At 48.5% G+C, this 25,314-nt stretch overlaps 1 protein-coding gene across 2 annotated transcripts; it reads left to right on the plus strand.

Annotated features, from left to right (window-relative positions):
* The first annotated feature begins 230 nt into the window (after nt 1-230).
* Nucleotides 231-21,812, plus strand: ISYNA1 (inositol-3-phosphate synthase 1). Of its 2 annotated transcripts, none has more exons than XM_066604629.1 (11): nt 231-313; nt 797-917; nt 2,738-2,899; nt 4,467-4,596; nt 7,742-7,935; nt 9,240-9,389; nt 10,277-10,492; nt 15,754-15,918; nt 18,541-18,654; nt 20,018-20,235; nt 21,347-21,812. In XM_066604629.1, the coding sequence occupies exons 2-11, from the start codon at nt 804-806 to the stop codon at nt 21,570-21,572; spliced, it is 1,689 nt and encodes a 562-aa protein (XP_066460726.1). In that variant the 5' UTR covers nt 231-313; nt 797-803; the 3' UTR covers nt 21,573-21,812. The 2 variants fall into 2 exon arrangements, with proteins under 2 accessions (XP_066460726.1, XP_066460727.1); XM_066604630.1 differs by lacking the exon at nt 231-313 and adding an exon at nt 321-377.
* Nucleotides 21,813-25,314: the final 3,502 nt, after the last annotated feature.

Below are 25,314 nucleotides of genomic sequence, written 5' to 3' on the forward strand. Positions count from 1 at the left end.
GCCTCGCTGTAGCGGCTGCGGACGGTCGGACGGACGCCCCCGGTTCTGGCCTCGCTGTAGCGGCTGCGGATGGTCGGACGCCCGCGGTTCTGGCCTCGCTGTAGCGGCTGCGGACGGTGGGACGCCCCCGGTTCTGGCTGTGGATGGTGCTCCCCCTGGTTCTCCCCTCCGTTGCCCGCCGGGGGGGGGGGCCGCTTCGAGCTCTGTCACCCGACCCGCCTCCACTCCTCCTGCCGCTGCTGTGATGGGAGGGCGGGCTATATAACCAGGAGCTCACGCCCCGCCGGCATCCTGACGGCTCCGGGCCACGACGGTGAGTACCGGCCGGCGGCAGCGAGGACACCGGGAGCAGGTGGTGCCGGACGGGCTGCTCCCCGGCACGAGGGTCTCTGCGGCCGAGATGTGGAGCCCCTCGCCCTAGAAACGGCGTGTGACCGGCCAGAGCTGCGCATCTCCGGCGGGGGGGCTGTACGTCCGGCTGCTTCCCCAGCTAGTGGTGCTACCGGCGGCCCCGCTCCTCTCCATAGCTCGGGGAGCACGGCGGAGGAGGTTATCGGACCTGTTATATAGCCGGCGGGGGTGTCCTCCATGTGGGTCCCGGTGACGTGTATCTAAGAGCCGGGGCGACCCGTGGAGGTCGCATAGTAGCCTCCAGTTATATTAAGATGGGGTTCCCACTGGCTGTCCTTGGGGGCCGGGATCCCCCTGCGCCTGCCGTAGACGGAGCATTAAAGCTGTATTTGATTAATCTTTTTCCATAAATGTTTGATTTTTTCGCATTTTTTTTCCTCCGCAGATTAAGAATGGCAGAGAAATTCCGTATTGACAGCCCCAACGTGCGATATTTAAAGGATGTGATAGAAGCCGATTACAGCTATGATACCGCCCGCGTGTCTGAAGAGCACGGTGTTACCATGGTAACCAGTAGCTAGTAATGTAGCGGGGTTGTCACCCAGTAGTAGTGACACTATCATGCGGGTGTGCGGCCGAGGGATGAGGTTGGTGTAGACATGAAGGATGAAACATGGTGTTACAATGGACTTCCTACGCCGCCTTCTCCTACAGAAGCTCCTTGTTGTCTGGAGGGTCCGACGTCTCTCCAGATGGGTGGGATTACTAGCTGTGAAGTGTCTCCACACGGCGTCCGTCTGATGTGGTGGCTCTAATGGAACCATGCGTCCCCCTGATGGGTTATAAGATGTCGCTGCATCTTCAAAGGTCATTGTTTCAGCTACGTGATTGGCTTTACGGGAAGACACAGCGATGGCGGCCGCACTCACGTCTGCTTCTGGGGTCCGTTTTTTTTTTTTTGCGGTTACCAAAGAAGTAAGACAGGATTGACTAGAAGGGTCCGTCTGTCTTCTGTTGCGGCCTCCGGCGTGTTAGCGGACACAATAGTGCGGCCGGCTGCAGGGTCATCTAGGACTCTCGTGGAAATAGATTGTAGGGGCAGAAGCTTTAAGGTGACCTTACAGAGATGTCGGCCAAGTGTGCCGCTGCCGTCCACAGGGTGAAGATAACAAGCCGCTGCCAGACACCTGTGAGGGCAGTTTATCGAAATCTAACCTGCCTGATCCTCCTTCCCCCAAATTTACCAAAGCAAAAAATTGGGGACTCGTCTATATGCTTGGAGTGGTTTGCCAGTCTGCCACCACGGGTGGGTTTGGCCAATATTCATTTTACATCTCTGGCCACTTTGTAATTGTCCTGTAAGCTCTGTGTGTTCAGGCCTTTTGGATGATGTCCGCCGTTAGTCAGAGTAACTGGGGTGATGGCGGCTCTACCGATTACACTTGAGTATCGCCCCCCGGAGGGCAGATGCCTTCTCTGTGTAATTCATGCAACAAGTGAAATCCGCTGTGAAAAGTCGTAGCAAAACCTGCAATAAAGTTGTGCATCTTCTGGGTGAGCCTGCAGGGATCTTCTGGGTGAGCCTGCAGGGATCTTCTGGGTGAGCCTGCAGGGATCTTCTGGGTGAGCCTGCAGGGATCTTCTGGGTGAGCCTGCAGGGACCTTCTGGGTGAGCCTGCAGGGACCTTCTGGGTGAGCCTGCAGGGACCTTCTGGGTGAGCCTGCAGGGACCTTCTGGGTGAGCCTGCAGGGATCTTCTGGGTGAGCCTGCAGGGATCTTCTGGGTGAGCCTGCAGGGATCTTCTGGGTGAGCCTGCAGGCATCTTCTGGGTGAGCCTGCAGGCATCTTCTGGGTGAGCCTGCAGGCATCTTCTGGGTGAGCCTGCAGGCATCTTCTGGGTGAGCCTGCAGGCATCTTCTGGGTGAGCCTGCAGGCATCTTCTGGGTGAGCCTGCAGGCATCTTCTGGGTGAGCCTGCAGGCATCTTCTGGGTGAGCCTGCAGGCATCTTCTGGGTGAGCCTGCAGGCATCTTCTGGGTGAGCCTGCAGGCATCTTCTGGGTGAGCCTGCAGGCATCTTCTGGGTGAGCCTGCAGGCATCTTCTGGGTGAGCCTGCAGGGCTCTTCTGTGATCTCTGCACATCCGTTCTGTGTCTGCATACAAGTACAGCTCAGTGCAATCTCCGTCCCTCTATAACCAGGATCGTCCTCCCCAAACTTTGCATACTGTTGTATTTGCAGCACATTTGTCTGACCGGTCAAGTACTTTGTAGAGCAGATTTCATCTTTGCACTCAGAGCTCCTTCTATAGCCAGACCTCCTCCGCGTTCAGCAGACAACTTCTGTCTTCCACATCAGACCATTCATATATGATGTCTTGTCCGCAGGTCAAACCGTGTTCCACCAAGTTCACCTTCAGGACAGAAAGAAAGGTACCTATACTGGGAGTCATGCTGGTTGGCTGGGGTGGAAACAATGGAACCACCGTTACCGCAGCAGTACTAGCCAATCAGATGGGACTCTCATGGATGACAAAGACCGGAAAGAAGGTATACATATATTTAATTGTACTGTTCATACAACAGTATAGAGGTTTTTGGGTATTTAAGCATGGCTTACAAGTACTGTTCTACATGTTAATGAGTTAAGAGATCTAGAGGAGTGTGGCCTGACCGTGTGGAGCGCTGGATGGTCCTCACCTGAGCTCCAGAGGTCCGTCTTAAATCTCTCCCCATCCTCTGCTATGACCTGGCCCTCAGTCTTGAAACCATAACGCCATACCTTGGAGTAGATTTCTCTGAGCACATCCAGGGAAATAATGAGTGCCAAGGTGTGCCTCGCCAACTCCTGGCAGCAGAGCTGCCCCATGCCCTGGACTGCAACCCAGAAAGCTCCAGCCTCCCAGTGCCGCAGTTTTTACTGGTGGGATTCTGCCCGATTGACCTACTCTCCTTGGAGCAGCTGAATCTCTTTTTGCCCCTGGGGAACAGGGAACACCTTTCCCCAAGACCTTGAGGCTCTCTGACCCTGTCCCAGCTTCATAGAAGTCCGCTGTCAAACAAGTGAGCCAAGTGAGTCAATGATATGGACACCAATTGTAGCTCTGCCTTGGGCAAGGAAGTCACAGCTGGCCCTTGTAGATAAAGCCATGGCCTGCTGGTACAACGGCTGGGCAAAAAAAAAAGGTGCTTGAGGATTAAGAACCAAACATGTTGGCCTATGCCTTTTAGACTGCAGAAAGTGAAACTTTAGGAGGCCTATTCTCAGGACCCCCACTGATCAGCTGATGGCACACTGCTTCGGACGAGCGCCACCATTATTGTAGTGGTCTGGCTTGGCATTGCAGCTCTCTCCCATTGAAGTGCTTGGGAAAGGGCTGCAGTAGCACACTGGACCCCCGCTGATCTGCTGTTGGTGTCCTGTCCTATTGATGTCCAATAGGTTTTGCTCCTGGAAAAGCCCTTTAATCTCTGGCTATGGTTAAGGACTGAGGCTGTCCTTGGGTTGTATCCGTATGAATGATGCCGACAGTGGTTTTTCATGTGGATTGTACATTTCAGCCACTTGGGGAACTTGTTTTCTCTTCCCATCATCGTATACTTGTATCTGATCGGCATCTGACATCCCATTAAAACAGAGCCTAAGATCTCGGGAATACTCCCCTTACAGAAGCCCTTCTCTGTGATCTAGTGCTAATGTTCATGGAAGGGACGGAGTAGCATTCAGGGGTTGAGCTCCACGTTCTGGGATATCTGGTACTGGTTACCGGATTATGGGATGCTTTAAAGACCTTTTGACAACTGGCCGATTCTGGCTCTGTGACGCTCAAGGATACAAAAACGTGATGAGGGTCAGCGAACGGGCTTCACACAGGCTGATGGACTATGTGGGGTACTGATAATTGTTCTCCCCCATACACCTCACTCTTTACGCCCCCTCTTTACATGGGTAGATGTGCTGCCGACAACGACCTATTCAGACGTCATTTGCTCCTTTGCTGTCCTGTTGACAAGGGGCAGTTATTTCCACCTGTGTAAGTCTATGGTTATTTGGGTTGTTGAGTCCTGGAAGGTTTCTCTAAGATGAACGCCAATAACTTGTATGAATTCTCTTCAGGTTGCCAACTATTACGGCTCGTTGTTCCAGTCCGCCACGGTCTGTCTGGGGTCTGGGCATGATGGAGATGTATACATTCCTTTTCGAGACCTTCTTCCCATGGTTCATCCTAATGATATTATCTTTGATGGTAAGTTGCAGTTCGTCTGCTTTATGTCTAAATTAACCCCTTCCTGCTCCAGGACGTACCGTTACGTCCCGGGAGCCTGGTACTTCCCGCAAAAGGACGTACCGGTACGTCCTGGAGATGGCACGGGATCACATAAGAACCCGCGCTATCCCGCAGCGGGAGCCGGCTGTCAGTCACAGCCGGCGTCCCGCTCCAACAGCGGGGGGACATCGGAGATGCGCCCGCCGCTGTTAACCCCTTCCCTGCCGCGATCTAAGTAGATCGCGGCAGGGAAAGAGTTCACAGAGGGATCGCGATCCCTGTGTGTCTCCGGCCGGAACTCGCGATGTTATCGCGAGAGCCCGGCCTGTCACCATGGCAACAGGACGCCAGACACTGGCGTCCTGTATTGCCTGTGCCTATAATCGCTGTACAAGCGATAAGGCATGGCAGAGCAGTAGCTCTGCCATGCCTTATGACAGCGATCATAGGCACAGTGATGTAAGTCCCTCAGAGGGACTCAAATAGTATAAAGAAAAGAAAAGTGTAAAAAAAAGAAAAATGTAAAAAAAAAAAATGTAAAAAACCCCCTTTTTTATGCTTTTTCTAATATTAGCATAAAAAAAGGGAAAAAAAACTAAAACCCCACATATTGGATATTGACGCGTCCGTAACGACGTGTACAAAAAGCTGAACACGGTTTTTATTTTGTACGACAAAAAGCGTAAAAAAAAACGCTAAAAAACAGGCAAAATGCTAATTTTTAGCATTTTGCCTCACAAAAAATGCAATAAAAGTGATCAAAAAAGCCGTACATTTCCCAAAATGGTACCAATAAAAACTACAGCTCGTCTCGCAAAACATAAGCCCTCATAAAGCTCCGTACATAGAAAAATAAAAAAGTTACATGACTTTGAATGCAGCTATAGAGAAAAAAAAAAGATTTCCAAAAAAAAGGGGGTTTTATTGCAAAAAAGTGTAAAAACCTAAAAAAAATATAACAATTTTGGTATCGTTGTTACCATACCGACCCGCAGAAAAAATTTAGTGTGTCATTTATGCTGCATGATTAACGCTGTAAAAAAAAAATAAAAATCTATGGCAGAATTGATGCGTTTTTTCTCCCTGCTATCATTAAAAAAAAAAAAAAAAAAAAATTTTACGATATTGTCTATATACCCAAAAGTGGCACCGATAAAAACTACAGATCGCCACGCAAAAAACAAGCCCTTATATGGCCGCGTCCACGGAAAAATAAAAAAGTTATGGCTTTTGAAAAATGGAGATGGAAAAATACCAAAAAATCGCTTGGTCCTCAACGCCAAAATAGGCCATGTCATTAAGGGGTTAAATGTGTCGTTCTTCGCGATGCCAACCAATCGGTTTCAGACGGACACTTACAAACTTGTTCTGGCAAAATGAAAGGAGTGATCGGATTAGTTGCTCTGGTCAGCAAAGACACCCTTATTTCTGTGCACAAGGTCCGTAGAGTAAGTGCCGTTTTAACCCGAACACCTCTCTCCCGTCTCCAAGACTTCTCCAGAGTTGCACCAGTCCTCTGGAACGCTCTACCCCAAAACTATCTGGGCAATCCCTGACACACAAAACTTCAGGCATGCTCTAAAACGCACCTCGTCAGGGAGGCATAACGTATCCCCTAAACCAAACCCTCTGTACCCCCCTGACAACATGCTCCCTGTCCTACTTACTGCAATCCCTTCCAATTGGCATCAAACGCCCCTGCAGTCATACTGATTCAGCCACTATACGGCCTAACCATTGTCTGTGTTTAGCATCCCTCATTCTCCACCTCGCCATACCGTGCACATCTCCAGCCCCTTTACCTTCTGCATCCCCCCCATTATGTGTAGTATGTAAGCTCATTGGAGCAGGACCCTCACCCCTACTGTCTCTATCAACTGAATACATTAACTGCAGTTTTTTTTCTGTTCCCCCTGCCTTGTAAGCGCATAGCTTAGAGTTTTTGTCTATTATACGGAAAAATAGCCCCATACGAAACCCCTCTCAAGGGCATGTTTATGATTGCCTTCTGAGCATGGAACACCAGGACTGCAGTGCCGGGCAGCGGCTGCCGTAAGCTCTGTCCTGGCTTTGGTTTGCACACACTGCAAATGCTCGGAATGAGGACTAAATCCTTCGCTGTCTAAGAGGAAATTTCTTTTGTCACCCTGAGCGGCCAATCACAGCACAGCTTAAATTTTACTTCAGCAGTATAAGGAATGAAAGCTGCATTGTGATTGGTTGTTATGGGTATCAAAGACAGGGTCCTTGTAGACTGTAGGGAGAATTTGTGTGTTTATCAAAGAGAAGATGATCCCAGATGTCGTGCAGAAGTCTGGACCCAGGAGAAATACAAATCACACCAGCCTGTGCGGTATCAGATGATTACTAATTTATTCTAAGGTGTATGTGGTTTATATACCATAAGTTACATCACAGGAAAAGTATATACCTCCAAGATTAATAAGAATACATGATAGGGTATTACTAAAATGTTTAACATAAGTTACACCTTCTAAGGTGTTACTACAACATACAATGAGACCGTTATGAATCAGTGAAAAGGAATGCAAGGGGGGGTCTGGGAGACTGTTTTATCTCCTGTCTGTCTGTCCCAGTACCAGGCTATAGAAAGCTTCCGTTTAACCCCTTCACTACTTATTCTAGCATCATGCTATATCTTTCTAGTCTACAATGCAATAAAAGAACAATTAACTGATACATTGATCTACAATTTTCTTAACATAGACCGTGTCATAAGAGTGCGGTGTTGGGTTTCTTCTCCGTGGCCCCCTGTAGGATATATCATCTTAAATATAAAAGGGACTTAAAATATATACTATTAGAATTGCTAGTAATGACATGTTGGAGAGCGGAGTGCGGGCCTGGATGTGGCTGCCTCACCTGGCGGTACACTGAGTGAGGGGCTCCCCGTTCTCGTACCGGGTGGGTTATTATAGAGCGGTTGTACCCCTCTCCCTGTCAGACATTCATGCTTATAGCCATGAGTGTCTCAGATAGGAAATCCCACTAATGACCCCGCCGGTACATGCCAAGCTCTGCGTTTCAGTCGGCCCACAGAAGTGGATCTCTACTTAATACAGTAGTTTTTGTAATGTAACATGTGATTGTGCGTCTGATTTAGGTTGGGATATTTCATCTTTAAACTTGGCGGATGCCATGAGGAGAGCAGAAGTTCTAGACTGGCAGCTGCAGGAACAGCTGAGGCCGTCCATGGAGAAGCTGCAGCCAAGACCTTCCATCTACATCCCGGGGTTTATTGCAGCCAATCAGGGGGACAGGGCTGATCACGTGATCCACGGCACCAAAGCTGAACAGGTGAACAATGCCTCAACGTATCGCTAAACCGCTGCAGAGTAGAGGGAGAATACAGACGGTCTAATACTTACTGGCTGTAGTAGACTGAACTTCCAAAATGAAAGCCGGTTTAAGGGGTTGTTCCAAACTTCCTATCCGTGGGCCGTGTCTGGTTATTGCAGTGCAGCCATGCTTACTTGAAAGGCTGAGCTGCAGTACCAAATGCATCCTGCGGACAAGAGGGGGCCGTACTTAGGAATAAAGCAGCCCCAGTCGTCAACCTCTAGCATCTTCCGACTCTGTGTTGTATGGCGCAGAATCCTGTACATGTACAGCGTGGGCTGCGGAGACCCCCTATCAGCTGTAGACCTTCGGGTTTAAATACCAGGCGAACAACCAGATTTCGTTCATGTTTAGTTTATTCACACTATGGCAGTAGCAACTCATCAGCCAGCAACCATCATACAGCCCTGTAGTAGGCGTGGGAATAGTCTCCTTCAGCAGCTAGTAGCGGGGAGAGGGGTCACCTCACCTTCCTGAGAAGACAGGTTTCCTTGTCAGTCTTTATTACTGCATGTGTCGGACGCTCTCACACACCTCCTGTCCTCTGCAGCCGGTCTTCTCTTATATCTACCCGGTGCCTGCCCATGTGTAAACCTGTACTAGAGTGGGGGCGAGCCAGGCGTATGGCACAGAACTGAGCGACCTCCGCGATACATACTTCTCATCCCTGACCTCTCCCCTATCCCTGCTACATGCCGCCCGTCCCTGACCTCTCACGCTGCTACATCGATGCCGCCGTCCATGACCTCTCACGCTGCTACGTAGATGCTGCCCGTCCCTGACCTCTCGCGCTGCTACGTAGATGCCGCCCGCCCCTGACCTCTCTCGCGCTGCCACGCAGATGCCGCCCGCCCCTGACCTCTCTCGCGCTGCCACGCAGATGCCGCCCGCCCCTGACCTCTCTCGCGCTGCCACGCAGATGCCGCCCGCCCCTGACCTCTCTCGCGCTGCCACGCAGATGCCGCCCGCCCCTGACCTCTCTCGCGCTGCCACGCAGATGCCGCCCGCCCCTGACCTCTCTCGCGCTGCCACGCAGATGCCGCCCGCCCCTGACCTCTCTCGCGCTGCCACGCAGATGCCGCCCGCCCCTAACCTGTTGTTTCCCTTACTGGGTCATGCTTGATTACTTCAGTATATGCTGCTGTCACGAGGGAATGACTCTGCGGCTCACGCCGCTGCTGGGGAGGCCTGATGCCCCTTGGGTTTAGCTCAAGTTTTTAAATAGAATAATTTACCAACACTTTCTCTCCTTTTATTTGTAGGTCCAGAAAATTCGTGAAGACATCCAGGATTTCAAGCGAAGCAGTGGAGTAGACAAGGTTATTGTATTGTGGACTGCAAACACCGAGAGGTTCTGTGATGTCATCCCGGGCGTTAATGACACTGCGGAGAACTTGCTGAAAGCCATTGAGGTGAGGGCTGTTCCAGTAGCTTCCTGTGACGCCATCTTACACCGTTATTGTCTGACATATCTGTAAAAGGATATAAACATTTGTTAAAGAGACCAATCCTGTCATCTTCTCATGAAAAATTTGGCCAACCTAGGTGTAACTTTTTTTTTTTTTTAAATGGTTCCTGTACTTTCAACAAATTTTTCGTAAACCAATAGTATAAGAGAATACAAGATACTCTGTAATATAGCTGGTCAGAGTAGAAGGGGGTTTGTTCCCCTTTTCCCTTCTAAGTTGTATATTCACTCTGAAATACTGCGAGAGATGAGACAAACCGCTCACTGATGGATCAGATTACATGCTGTCTGTGGAGAAGGGAGGGGAAGTAGATGCCAATGTGAGAGAGAAGCAGCGAGACATGCTGCAGCAGCTAATAGTATTTTATTGCCCCACAGCTACAGTAATATAATATAAGCAGGAACTCCTCTACTTTGTGTGTGTTCAGTGGATAGAGGCTGTCATAGGTGCTAGTCTCCACCCAGCTGAGAACTAGGTTTCTAACACTCACTGTGTGCCAGAGATGTTTGGGCGCAGCTCCCATCAGACACCTGTCCATGTGCTGTCCGATATGTGGATGGCCCGCACATTGACATACAGTGAGGTTGTGTCTGACTTGGTAAATGAGTTTCGTTTAATGTATTACTTGCTACACCATATCAGGGCTAGAAGTTTCTGCAAACTTTCCTCAGTTGTCCTCCATCCGTCTCTACGAAGAGCCTTCTGATGTGCACTCTGTCAGACGCACACAGGTAGATTCTATCGTGATGGGATTGGACTTTTGACTCTCGTATGAAGTTGCTGACTTCACTGCCTTGTTGGTCTAATTTCTGCTTTCTTCCCTTGCACAGCTTGGACTTGAGGTTTCTCCTTCCACAATGTTTGCAGTGGCCAGCATCTTGGAAGGCTGCGCCTATATCAATGGTTCTCCACAAAACACCTTTGTTCCTGGGGCGATTGAGCTGGCTGTGAAGCAGTCCGTCTTTATTGGTGGCGATGACTTTAAATCTGGGCAGACCAAGATGAAGTCCGTTCTGGTGGATTTTCTTGTCGGTGCTGGACTGAAGGTAATTAGGGGCTCTTAAAACGTCAGCTTTATAAAAAAAAACAAAAACCTGATATCTTAAAGGAGTCGCAGCAGGCAAACCTTAAAAAGGCGCATTAAACATGTAAATACTAAAGTTCTAAAGGCTGAAGAGATTCCGATGAGGTTTCCTCTTCTCCGCAGATCCACGTAAAAACCTGTTCTGTTACTTTGTGTGTGCAGGTTTGTAATGTAGAGTCCTCTGTATACCTGAAGGCTACACATTACTGTGGGGTGGGGCAGGGGTAGCCGGGAGGCGCTGCAGCCCTCTACACCTGCATGCTATTCATTTAGAGCTCTCTCCATCCCCCCCATGTTCTCAGACAGGACTTGTCTACATCTTACCTGGCCGGCAGGTGTGTACATGTGCGGACATCAGCTGCACTAGATTTGTATAAGATGTCCTCTTTTCCCCGTGGCCCTTCAGTCCTTGGAACCAGGTGGATTTAGTGACTTTACATTGGACTTCAGTGCAGTGGATTGTATTGAGGTTGTGACTGCCTTCCATGATCTGCTCGATGACACATTCCTGTACATCCTCGCTCTTTAGTCTACATGTGGCTGCTGTGAGTCAATATGTAAGCAATCCTTACAATGTCCGAGAGGGGATTAGAAGGGGATTTCTTATTACTGAAACACATTGTCTGTTCTCTAAGGCCCAATGTCCACTGGCAGACTGGATTCTGAATGCGGGAGCCCGCAGCGGAATCCGGCCCTGCCCGGAGCTGAGGACACTGCATTACCTGTCTGGATCTTCTGTTTCCTGGTCTGCGGAAGCGCCAGCCCGTGACTTCAATGAAAGCCATCCATGTGGGATCTGCACTGAAGTGGAGCATGCTGCGATTTGTTCTTCAGACCAAAAGGTCCACAAATCAAATCCGCATGCTTTATTTCATTTGCGGACGCCCATGTTTCCCTATGGACTGCTTGATTTGCGGATCTCCCATGTGGGTTGCCCATTCAGATTCTGCAGATCATACCCGCCCGTGAACATTGGGCCTAAGGCAGTGATGGCGAACTTTTTAGAGGCAGAGTGCCCAAATTGCAACCCAAAACCCACTTATTTATCGCAAAGTGCCAACACCTCAGGGGGGCGGGACTTATCACAACCTATGATTTTTTTTACCTCAGTCGTTCTAAAAAGGACAGGGCCTCTTCAAAATAGACAGGGTGCAGATTTTGCCATTGTAATTTCCGCCACATGTAAACATACCCCAGCGGTAACGGTGACGCCCCACGGCGGCCCCCAGCGGTAACGGTGACGCCCCACGGCGGCCCCCAGCGGTAACGGTGACGCCCCACGGCGGCCCCCAGCGGTAACGTTGTCGCCCTGAGACCCATATACTTACCCTCTTCTCCTCCTGGAAGCGCCACTGCTCCTCTGCTTGGCGCTGCTGATGGCCCAGATCCCAGGTGCACACTGTGACGTCAGTGTGCTGCCGGACGCCTCCTCCTCTGCTCTTGCGAAACCTAAGAGGAGACGTCGGGGGAGGAGGATCCCGGCTGCACACTGACATCACCGTGTGCACCAGGATCAGCGCAGCTTAGAGCGCCGCTGAGCGAATACTGGCAGGGGAGCCGAGGCACTTGCAGTTTACTAACGTGGTGAGCGGCCGACAGCGGCGTGTGCCAGCAGGGAGGGCTCTGCGTGTTGCATCTGGGTTGTGTATTATAGGTTCGCCACCACTGGCCTAAGGGAACTATAAGACAATACATGAATGGCGTGTGTAGGGAACTAAATATGTAGTCCATATGGGAGCGAGATCCCCACCAATCAGAATGACCAGTGTATTCATGAATGTTTTGGGTAGTGAAAACTCCATAGATCCATCCAGCCTGCTGTCAGAGGGGAGTTATGTACCACAAGGGATCTGGGATTCGCATGGAATCGATCTACTGATGAATCCATGACTTGGTTAAAATCCGCCATGCATATAATTTCAGCATGAGGGTATTGGTGTGCGTATGGGATGGCGGCCTGCATTATTTATTAATTTTTTTTGAGGGTATAATGGAGATGTCAAGTAGTAGATAAGTATAGAATCTTTTTTTTTAAGTTAGAGTTGCAATGTAAGGGGACACCCTGTTGGCTTGGGTATATGTTGGCGCCCACAATCGGAACAATAACAAGGATGTTGTGGTTGCTTGGTATATATTCGTAATGTGGGTATGATGCTTGAATGCGGATTTAAAGGGCAGTGATCTATCTAGGGTCAAGTGCCAGTATACTATAATTGTGGGCACCACTACTCCCAAGCCAGGAGAGTTTGACCTGATGTAGTTATGTAAATCAGTTTGAAGTTGCTTTGATTCCTGCAAAACCAGCAATAGTTTGATTATTTGTGTAAGTCTAGGTGGCGTGCGCCCCGAGCCAGTCCGGGCCTTGGCAGGTGGATGAAGAAACGTCGGCCTGCCATCTGTAATGCATATGTGGGTGGGATAGGCCATGGAATATGGGAGCCTTCTACCCTTTCATTTCTTTTTAACTTCAACGAAGGTAGCTCTTTGTTTCTCAAGGTCAACTGAAAAGTCGAGAAAGACAGAATATTGTTTATTTAAGAGGGCCTTTCAGTTTCACCTGGCCCAGGGAGACGGCCCAGCAGCTCAACAGTCTAGTTAATAGTGCCCTCGGAGGGTCGCCGAGACACAATGAGTCCGCTTCACTATGAAAGAGGCAGAGAAGATCTCTTCGCCCAGTGTAGATTTTGGCCAATGCTCCGTGAAGGTGTCAGGTTGTGATCCCTCAGCTTTTTCGGGAAGGCCAACAATATGTAGGTTGCTCCGTTGGAGGCGGTTTTCTACATCAACTTTAGATTGACAAAATTCCGCTTTCTTTATCTGCCTTCTGTATCGGGATGGGAAGAGGGGTAGTTGATCCTCAGCACAGGAGAGCTGACCTTCCATTTCTCGCATCCGATCTGCATATCTTGGCTAAGCAGGGTACCTCACTCCTAACCTCTTATTATGTAAGGGAGGCTTTACGGGTATTAATGGCCTCCAGTAGCTGTCGTAGAGTAGGTTCAGAATCCGGGTCGGCCTCCGCCTCATCTTTATCTTTTATTTGGGCAGCTCGCGTGGATTTGGAGTGTCTGTACATGCAAACTCTCTTAGTTTTTCCGATGCACTCGGGTTTTTCGCCCTTGTGACCATACTAGCTGGATTTAAGTGGTGTACAGAGAATTGTAAGAAATTGAGGAACAGCAGCGGGTACGTTCTATTAGTGGCGTGGTATGGCTGGATATTGGAGGTACTGTATATTCCCATCTACAGGGATTATCAGCAGGGCAGTTAGCTGTAGGGAAAGGGTTCCAGCCTCTAATATAAGGCTGCTAGCGGCACGTTTCTATTGCCCAGAGGAGTCTCAAACCCTCAGCAGCATTTCAGCGCAGCAGGGCTTCAGGCCTAAAGCGAGGAGGCCCTGCCACGTCCCCAGCCCCACTCCATGTGGTCTTAGGTTATGTTGCCGCACCACAGCGATGCTGTGCTCCATAGGCTCCAATCTCACAGGAGTATGGCTGCAGGAGCTCTTCCATGAAATCCACAGCGGGCAGGAACATGGCCGTCGGCCTGAGGCTGCAGTAAACATCAGGACTCTCCGGGTAACCACCGATGGCTGACTCCTTTAAGGGGTGCTTCCCCAGAGAGCTGCAATCGTGCTGCACCAACACTGCCAGGCTCTTCCAGCACAGCGTGCCAGTCGATGCTGAGTCCGAGGATCGGCAGACAGGAGGGGGTGAGCACCTAGGTGGACAGTGCCAGAGCTCCAGTGTGTGTAAAGGCCACTCAACCCCTCAAGTGGGCAGGATGTTTAGGAAGGTCCCGAGGGAGCTCCTCTCAGCAATGTCTGGCCATGTTAGCAGCTAGCCAGGCCACCCCGGAACTAGAAGATGTCAAGGAAGCCCACACCGGACAGGAGCTCTTGTCTTCTGGAACCTTGGTGCACTTGATGTCTTATCTGCCATGTCCCAAGACCCGGCAGCTCCCCAAGGCAAGCAAAGTATCTTGGAAACGTCCCCCCGTTTATAGTGTCTGCAGTAAATCTTTCTTCTATCTTTTATAATGGGCTTGGCTTGAGGCGGTGATCTGTCCGTTGGGTTCCCTTGCACTGTTACAATACCCCAGCAGCACAAACAGACTGTCATACAACCTGTAGTCTGTGTACGGCCCGCCAGGGGCCGAGCCGAGACCAGACGTGACATTTCTGACATGTGGCTCCCCTCCCTAAATGCCTCTCTGGAGAATGATGGTGGAGAGAACTTCAAGCTGGAATGTTCCTATGATGCAAGTCTGACACTGATAAGCCTTGTGTACTCGGACAACTTGACAACTGTGCTTATTGCTGCTTTGTCTTTTTTTACTTTTTAATGTTTCCCTTTTTTTTTTTTTTTTAACAACCTGGCTTCCTAAACCCTTTTGTTGTATGATATATATATATATATATATATATATATATATATATATAATACATACATATATTAGATGGGATTTACAGTAGTGCAAGCTTTAGCAGCCCTACATATGTGTTAAAATAATCCTGCATTCTGACCTCCCCATCCTAAGCTCTGATCTAGTGATGGACGCCGGTGATCACATTGCGGAGCTACTGGGCGTTCTAGGAGACAGTACTGCCAGTCGTATATACAGGGAACCCCTTTAGCACTGCATGTATGCTGGACTCTGGTTGGGACTGACATGTTAATAGTAAGTCAGTGGTTATTTAGGGGTTAAAGTTCCAGAATCCTAGAACGGTAGAATTGGAAGGGACCTCAAGGGTTATCGGGTCCGACCCCCTGCTCAGTGCAGGATTTACTAAATCAATCCCACACATATACCTGTTCAGCCTTTGTTTGAACGCTTCCATTGAAGGAGAACTCCCCACTTCCCGTGGTAACCTGTTCCACTCATTGATCCCCTTCACTGTCTAATATCTAATTTGTGCCTCCTCCCTTTGTTTTATCCCATTGCTTCTAGTCTTTCCTGTACATGACAATAGGGCTGATCCCTCTGCACTGTGACAGCCCTTCAGATATTTGTAGACCGCTATTAAGTCTCCTCTCAGTCTTCTCTTCTGCTAAACATTGCCAGATCCTTTAACCGTTTATCCTTTAACCAAAAATTATTCAGAATGTTAGAGATGATGAGACCTAGAAACTGTTGTCGGACTAAAGTGACATTACGTAACATGGAATGTGTGTGTATATAAAGCTGACCTTCCAACTTCTCCATTACTTTCTGTTCTTCCAGCCGGTCTCCATAGTGAGCTATAACCACCTGGGTAACAATGATGGGAAGAACCTTTCCGCTCCTCAGCAGTTCCGCTCAAAGGAGATCTCAAAAAGCAATGTGGTGGACGACATGGTTCAGTCAAACCCTATTCTATATGGACCAAATGAGAAACCGGACCACTGTGTGAGTACATCTGCTCAGAAGATCCGTCTTGTCGTGTCCTCCCCCACCTCTACAAAGTGATTTCATCTGTATATTAACTCCTTAGTGACTGCAAATATGCCTTTTTTATGGCAATCACAAGGGGGCCTTATGTGATATATATGCCTCTTTACTGCACATTGGAATAAGTGTAGCGGGAGCTCCGCTGTCTGACAGACGTGCATCGGCTCTAACAGCCAGGAATGGAGAAATCTCTGATTTGCAGCTGCCCAACCCCTACGGCACCTCATCGGGTTTTACAGAGGGAGGGGACTCCCTCTGTACTCCATCTCTTCCACTCCAGGTTATTGTCATGTACCGATGACTTGCTGTTGAATGTACAGACCTAACAATGACCCCTGGGCCTGCCATCTGCAGAATCCTGTTGGGCCTTAATAGTATAATACACTGCAATACTTGCGTATTTCAGTGTATGATATAAGCGATCGCTGTAAGTGAAGTTGAAGTCCCTAGCAGGATTAAAATGAAAAGTGAAAAACGTTTAATAAAAAAAAACTGGCATCACTGCATTGGTAACAACCCAAACAAAGACCCTGTGGGGTGTCTGACGTTATTGCACTATTTAACCCACACAGTGAACACTTAGATGATTAGCAAAGACTAAGCCAAACTTGTTAATTTTGCTTATACCACCTCACAGAAATCCAAACAAAAAGTGATCAAGAAGTTGTGTGAACCACAAAGTGGCACTAATAAACTACAGCTCATCCTACAGGAAAGAAGCCCTTAAAGGGGTTTTGTCTAAAGAAAAAAATCTATACTCTCCTTTTCCTCCCCCATCAGGCTCCTTACAACATCTTCTCCTGGCTGAGCTTCTCCAGTGCCCTGGGTCACCTCACCTCATGCTGGGCCAGCTTGTTATGAAGGCTGCATTCCTCACATTCCTTCCAGCCAGGTCAGTGAAGGTCACATCCCTGTGCTGTAGCTTCACTGCCTAGGAAGGAATTGTAATCTATTTCAGAGTCAGCTCACATGAGCAATCTCTGAAGAGGATAGGCAGTCCTCCTGCTGGCCTGTGAGCTGTGATGTAACATGCATTACCAGGCAGGCAGAAGGCTGCCAACCAATGTACATAACTTCACAGGAAGGAGAAGAATCAGGCAGCTGGAGTTGCAGTGACCCTGAATAAGACTGGAGAAGATGGAGGGGAGGTGAAGATCTGGTAAGTAGACTGATGGGAGAAATAGGCAAGTATAGAATTTTTCTTTTTTAATGACAGAATCCCTTTAAGTAGAAAGTGTTATGGTTCTGCTAATGCCGCGACGCAAAGTCAGTTTAAAGGGGTTGTCCCGCGCCGAAATGTTTTTTGTTTTTTTTTCAATAGCCCCCCCATTCGGCGCGAGACAAACCCGATGCAGGGGTTAAACAAGAAAACCGCACAGTGCTTACCTGAATCCCCGCGCTCCGGTGACTTCTTACTTACCTGGTGAAGATGGCCGCCGGGATCTTCACCCTCGGTGGACCGCAGGTCTTCTGTGCGGTCCATTGCCGATTCCAGCCTCCTGATTGGCTGGAATCGGCACGTGACGGGGCGGAGCTACAAGGAGCCGCTCTCCGGCACGAGCGGCCCCATTCAGAAAAGAAGAAGACCGGACTGTGCAAGCGCGTCTAATCCGGCGATTAGACGCTGAAAATTAGACGGCACCATGGAAACGAGGACGCTAGCAACGGAACAGGTAAGTGAATAACTTCTGTATGGCTCATAATTAATGCACAATGTACATTACAAAGTGCATTAATATGGCCATACAGAAGTGTATAGACCCACTTGCTTTCGCTGGACAACCCCTTTTAAGGATTTTAATTTAGCAAAAGTAGTAAAGCCTATAAAACCAAAATTTATGTGTGTGAATCTCTCTCTGTCTCTATCCACACATTATATAAATATGATATTTAGTATATGTAGTGTGTACGTGTGTGTGTGTGTGTGTGTGTGTGTGTGTGTGTGTGTGTATATATATGTATGTATGTGTGTATATTAGCCAGAAAATAACACTTTGAAGTTTATTCCACATGTCGAACGCTGGGAAAACAATAACAGAAATCTGAGTATTTTTGGTTCTTTTTTTCTCTCCCCTATCTCCCCACCACACAAGATAAAAATGAAAAAAAGTTATAACCAATGCAAAAAATACAACTTATTCCATAAAAAAACAAGCCCTTAGACAGCCATGTTGATGAAAAAACAAAGGTATGGCTCTTGGAATGAGATGATGAAAAAGGTAAAACCAGAAAAAAGGGTGGTTACCAGGCCTGCTCATAAGGGGTTAATTTGATGTCTTGTTTTTCTGTCTGGTAAGAAGTCTGCCTTCTGGTGCCCTCCTATAATAGTAGATGATCAAGAGCCACTCAAGCACTGTGGGGCGTTGGTGTCGTGTGTCCCCCCCCCCCCCCCCCCCCCCACCTCTGGGATTTTGGGGATGTCAGACCCCCCACCATAGATTTATTCTGCTGACTTCTAGCCTTGGAAGGTCTTCTGTGCCGCCATCATGTTTACCTTTTACCAACTGTATGTTGTATTTCTGAAGCCAGTAGGTGATTATCGCCAGTGTTGTGTGCTGATATCTCGTCCTTGGCTTCTAGGTGGTTATTAAATATGTCCCGTATGTGGGAGACAGCAAGAGAGCAATGGATGAGTACACCTCTGAAATCATGATGGGGGGAACCAATACCATTGTTATTCACAACACTTGTGAGGTAAGTCCTTTGTTTGTATATGTCTGTATAAGATGTCTGATTGGGTTAATTTGCCCCCTGTGTGCGTCACAATGAGACAGATACCATTTTACTAGTAGTCGATGGGGAGGTCTGGGTGCAGTCAGTGTGCCCGGGCATAACCCAATCCCAATACTTCCAAGTCTGTGATTGGCCGACGGACAGCCTAATCTCCAGTTAGCATGGAAGCCATCCCTCCTAAAATAAAGGGCAAAAATGCAAGTAAACGTCAAGGTCCCGGTGTGTGCAAGTGGCGGCACATCTTCATGACATGACTGTCTGCTGACCGGCTCCACTGCATTAGCAGCTCCCAGTACTGGCCTGTAGTGGGCGCCCCCTCTGACTCGGGCAATAAAAGGGTTTTTCTTTTTGTTGAGAAAATTTATAATTTTCACATGAATAAGATTAGAAAAAAATAGTTTTTTTCAGAAACCACCCTTAAAGGGGTTGTCCCGCGGCAGCAAGTGGGTCTATACACTTCTGTATGGCCATATTAATGCACTTTGTAATGTACATTGTGCATTAATTATGAGCCATACAGAAGTTATCAGAAGTTTTTCACTTACGTGCTCCGTTGCTGACGTCCTCGTCTCCATGGTTGCCGTCTAATTTTCGCCGTCTAATGGCCAAATTAGACGCGCTTGCGCAGTCCGGGTCTTCTTATCTTCTCAATGGGGCTCCGTGTAGCTCCGCCCCGTCACGTGCCGATTCCAGCCAATCAGGAGGCTGGAATCGGCAATGGACCGCACAGAAGCCCTGCGGTCCACGGAGGGAGAAGATGCCGGCGGCCATCTTCACCGGGTAAGTAAGAAGTCACCGGAGCGCGGGGATTCAGGTAAGCGCTGTCCGGTGATCTTTTTTAACCCCTGCATCGGGGTTGTCTCGCGCCGAACGGGGGGGGGGGGGGGGGGGGGGGGTTGAAAAAAAAAAAAAAAAAACCGTTTCGGCGCGGGACAACCCCTTTAAGTTTTCATGCAGCTCAGAAGTGGATTCAGGAAGGAGAAATAGAAGTTCTGACTTTAAATTTTCCAATCCTTTTGAATCCACTTTTGGCCTAGAAATGCAGAAAAGCATTGTTTGTGTGAGATCCTCCTCCCCAGGGCTGTCTCACCATTCTATAGAAGGGCCATCATAGTACTAATGCCCTCACCTCTAGCCTGCGGAGATCCTTCTTGTTTGTCTGTAGAGATGTAACTGGCATTATTGTGATGTGCCAGTCGTCTGCTGGTCAGGATCTGCTGACAACGGTGCCGTCCCACGAGCCCTGGCTCAGCGAACAGATTGGGAAGTCATTCGCCATTTGTAAAAGTTTTCTATAACTTTTTGCTCTGCGCTTTATTTCCAGGACTCTCTTCTTGCCAGCCCCCTTATTCTGGACCTGGTGATGCTGACTGAAGTCTGTCAGAGGATAACTTTCCGCACTGAGAAAGACCAAGACTTCCAGACGTTCCACAGTGTCCTCTCCATCCTCGGCTTCCTCTGTAAAGCCCCTCTTGTGCCGGACGGAACCCCAGTGATTAATGCCCTCTCCAAACAGAGAAACTGCATTGAAAACACCCTCAGGTACGGAGTGCGATGTGCAGGAACCTAGGACGGTTCCTCATTAGAGATGAGCCAGCATACTCGCTAAGGACAATTGCTCGATTGAGCATTGTCCTTAGCGAGTATCTCCCTCGGGAGAAAAGATTCGGTTGCAGGCGCGGGTGACAGGTGAGTTGCGGCAGTCAGCAGGGGGGAGCGGGGGGAGAGAGAGAGAGCTCCCCTCCGTTCCTCCCCGCTCTCGCCCGCCCGCCGCCGGCAGCCAAATCTTTGCTCCCGAGCGGGCAGGTACTCGCTAAGGGCAATGCTCGATCGAGCTATTGCCCTTAGCGAGTGTGCCCGCTCATCACTAGTCCTCATCCATCCTCTCTAGAGCGTCTACTAATGGCGTCTGCTGGGAAATCTCTCGCTTCTCTTTGTCTTTTGTTAAATCTGCCACTTTGGAAAGTGCGATTACCCGATTTGGACACTTTATTTTAAAGTTAACCCTTTTTGTATGGAAATGTGGTCTTAAACTCCTTGAACTCCAGCCTGGGCACGGGTGTGAGAGGGGCAGATGTAACATTTGGTGCCTTGTGTGAACATGAAATGGTAGTTGTAGTGAACTCCTTTCGCGTACATCTGCGCCATTCATGTGTATACTATTTATCACCCACATCTTGTGTACAAGGGGCCTCATCATGAGTTATAAATGTAATCTACAAGAATTAGATGCGTTGAATGTTGATTTTGATATAGCCCAAATAGCTCCACGGTTTTCAGTATGTGTCTGTATGTTCTACGTGTGAACGCCTCCCACCTGCTGCCTGGCTATGGGGGTCTCCCAGAACTTCTCTTGTGGAATTCCTCCCTCCACGGGCGCCTGCGTCACAAAAAGCTGCAGTTCCAAAGACTCTGAGCCCAACTCTATGCTACTCCCACATGTTGTGTATCTGCCGGTTTAATGGTTTTGGTTCTATAAAATGAAGCAAGTGTCTTTTCTAGTAGCCCTGTGTAATGCCATTTTACATAGAGGTTTGTCAGCCCCATGTGGTGAGAAGTCCTGCTGGATGCTGCAGTTTTTGTGTTTTCTTTGTATACATTTGCAGTTGAGCCTCTTTCATTCGCTGCCGTTAATCGTGGTTTTCTCTCCTAGGGCTTGCTTGGGTCTACCACCTCAGAATCATATGATGTTGGAGCACAAGATGCAAAGAAGTTTTATGAGTCTCAAGAGATCCAGTTCAGTCTTGACACCTTGTCCCATTACTACTAAGAAAGGAACTGGCCGGCTTACTGCTTTTCATCACCAGGACATAAAGAATGGCTGCTGTAATGGACTGGAACAAACTGCAACCAGCAGTGACACAGAGATCGAGAATTAGTTCAGATGCAGAAATATGCTCTTAGAATTTACCAATATGGACCCGTTATTTTGGAAAACTACCATAGAAGTTGGGGGTTGACATTCCAACCATTGCGCTGATCTCTCCCCAAGGTCCGACCTCGTTAGCTGTGTGATGAGTGAGCTGGTTTAGTTAAAGTGTTACACTTCTCTCGTTAACATCCATATATTGTAATGGTAACATTTTGAGGTTAATAAAACTAACTTCACACAGGAAAAACTTTCTTAAAGTCGACGACATAAATACAGAAGTTCTTACAACTGATCTTCATTTCAATAAGAAGAACAGCACTTGTTGCAGCACATTGCACATCACGGAGATGCCTCCTCGCACAACGGCTGGTCTTGGGATGTACGGGTAGATTTTGTACAAATTGACCATCTATATCTGTAAGTGATAAGATGTAGAGGGAGTTTTTAATTGTCCATTAAACCCAATGTGGCTCTCCTATATAGTCTGCTTACCTCGCAGAACACTACCAAATAGTGGTTAGAAGGGTTATTACAATCGTTGGTCAAGAGGGGTGTCGTGTCTCCTTATGGAGAGGACTAGAGATGAGCGAGTATACTCGCTAAGGCTAACTACTCAAGCGAGTAGTGCCTTAGCTGAGTATCCTCCCGCTCGTCTGTAAAGATTCAGGGGCCGGCGCGGGTGACAGGTGAGTTGCAGCGGTGAGCGCGGGGGCCAGAGGCCCCAGATCTCCTGAAATCTACCTGGGCACCCCCTGTTTTTAAAAATAATTTTTTCATAAGGAATGACGGTGTTTACTAGTTTTATCCATTGTATTAGTAGAGGAGGGTCTGCAGCCATCCAGTGTATTACTACCACCTTGCGGGCCAGGAATAGTATTTTCCTGAGGAAAGTGCGTGTATGTTTGGGCCATTGATCTTCCGGCAGTAAGCCAAATAGGATTATTTTGGGATCCATTAATATAGTAAAAGGAGGTAATAAAAGTGAGTTTGTAAAGGCTGTAATGTCAGACCAGAAGTTGTTGATTGGTGGACAGTCCCAGATCAGATGCCAAAAGTTTGCCTCAGGTTGGTGGCATCTGTGACATGAGTTTGAGGGGATATTGCCCATTTTGTGTAGCCGGCTAGGGGTAAGATAAGCTTGATGGATTATATAAAGTTGGATCAGTTTATTGTTTGCGGCAGGAGAGACGGACAAATGGGATTCCATGATGTCTGACCAATCGTCAGCTGTGAGGGATGGGATGGAGAGCGTCCACTTGTCAAAGGCTGGGAGCGGGTTGTGGTTTACTTTGGCTGAAAGCAGGTGTGTATACAGTGCCGAAATCAAGCCCCTGGGTCCCTGGGATTTAAGGATTCCAATTGTAGGGAAGTTGGATATCTGGGTGGAGTTGGGGGGGAATTGGGTGGATAGCGCATGTCTGAGTTGAAAAAAATCTGAATAATTGAAGGCGTGGAGATTGTAATGAGTCGCGCAGCTGAGTGAATGTAAGGAATGTGCCGTCTATATCTACATCTCTCAGTAAAACGACCCCTAGGCTCCTCCAGTATTGGGGGTCCTTAGGGCCTGGGTTATCCCAGAGAGGGAGATCGGATACCGTGTCTCCAAATCTCTGGAGAGATTTTGTTTCCCTCCATACACTCAGGGCCAGTCTATGGAGTGGTAATAGGTCAGAGGGGTTAGAGCGATCGGGGAACTCCAAGTACACCAACAGATTGCTGCCTTTTACTTGATGTTCAAGGTATTGGTCTGTAGTGGGCTTTCCTATACTCTGAAACCACGGGCGGATATTTCTTAGCTGGCCGGCTAGGTAATATAATCGAAGGTCTGGAAGGGACATTCCAGCCTGGTTCTTGGGTCTTTGCAGTGACATTAAGCTTAGTTTGGGCCTGGATGAGCCCCATATGAACGAGGAAATGTAGGAGTTTAGGGATTGGAAATACCGTTTGGGGACGATCACAGGCATATGTTGTAGTATGTATAGGCATTTAGGTTGTATAGCCATTTTGACTAGATTTATGCGCCCGGCTACTGATAGGGGCAACCTGGACCACTGTTTAAGTTTGTGTCTTATGGTTTCGAGTAGAGGGTTGATGTTTTCCTCCAGGGCCTTGTTGTGGTTTCGGGTTATTTTTACCCCAAGATTTGAATGTGGATACCACCGCCAGGCCGTGTCTAGTTACTGAGGGATCTATCACAGAGTTATGGTCCATGTATAGGATCGTGGATTCGGACCAATTGACTTGTAGGCCTGAAAATTGGGCGAATTTGTCAATGTGGTACAAGGCCTGGGAGAAGAAGGTTTCAGGGTTTGATAAGAAAAGGATCGTGTCATCCGCATAGAGGCCCACCTTACTCTCCAGGCCCCCCCACTTGATTCCGGTTACAGTGGGAGTGGATCTCAAGCGAATCGCCAGAGCCTCAATGGCTATGGCGAATAAAGCCGGGGAGAGTGGGCAGCCCTGCCGGGGGCCCCTGGATAGTGAGAAATCGGATGAAGGGATACCATTCACCGTCACGTTGGCGCTTGGGGATTTATATATAATCTTGATCCAGTGTATGAATTGGGGGCCGAAACCGAAGCGGTGAAGGCAGGCCTCTAGGAAGCTCCACTCCAAGGGGTCAAAGGCTTTCCTTTCCTCATGTCTAGTGACGCGAGGGCCCAGGGCATGTTCAGTTTGGTACCAAGATGAATGACGGTCTGGACTTTGCCTATATTGATTGTTGTGGACTTCCCTGGCATGAAGCCAGTTTGGTCTGGATGTATAATGGAGAGAATGACTTGGTTTAGCCTAGTTGCTAGGACTTTGGTTAGAATTTTGTAGTCTGCGTTGACTAGCAAAATGGGTCGATAGGAGCTACAATCTAGCGAGTTTTTGTTGGGCTTTAGTAGGACAATTATAGTGGCTTTATAATAGGAGGGGGGGAAGGGAGTTGCCTAATTGGGCCTGGAGTAATGTTTTGTGCAGCACTGGAGTAAGGTGTTCGCTATATTTCTGGTATACTTCAATGGGAAGGCCATCTGGGCCCGGGGACTTATTGAGTGCCATTTCTTGGATGGTCTGTTGTATTTCTTCTAGAGAGATTGGGGCTTCCAGAAGCGCTATTTGGTCGGCATTGAGTGTTGGGAATACCAAATCTTGAAGGTAGCTAAGGGTGTCTGTTGTGGATTTATTAGTGGAGGAGCTGTAGAGATTGGCATAAAATTCTCTAAATCGTTCTGTGATGGCGTGCGCGTCGGTGAGCGTCTCGCCTTGTAGATTTTTAATTTTAAGGATAGTGTTGGCTTGGCCTTCCCGCCTGATGAGGTTAGCCAAAAGGTGGCTAGATTGATTCCCCAGTTCGAAGTAATATTGTTTGGTGAAAAATAATTTGCGTTTGTTTTTTTTCGTGGATTTGGATTCTATGCAGGCGAGATATGCCAAGCCAGGCCACCCTATTGGAGTCTGTGGGGTCAGATATATATAGTTTTTCAGCTTCCATTGCCTGAGCCTCGATGTCGCGGTCGGCCTGGGATGTAGTTTTTTTAATGTGAGTGATGGCAGACTTAAGGCAGCCCCTGAGGTAAGCTTTGAGGGTATCCCATTTCAGGGCATAGTTGGTATTGTTGTTGTGGATTTCTAGAAAGGTTGATATGTGGGCGGGTGTTTGGTCACCGGTGTCGAAGAGTTTGAGCCAGAATGGATGCATTTTCCAGGTGGGGATGATCTTGTGTTGGGGGAATTCTAAGGATAATAATAACGGGAAGTGG

Source organism: Eleutherodactylus coqui, chromosome 5, assembly GCF_035609145.1.
Source record: "Eleutherodactylus coqui strain aEleCoq1 chromosome 5, aEleCoq1.hap1, whole genome shotgun sequence".
NCBI lineage: Eukaryota > Metazoa > Chordata > Amphibia > Anura > Eleutherodactylidae > Eleutherodactylus > Eleutherodactylus coqui.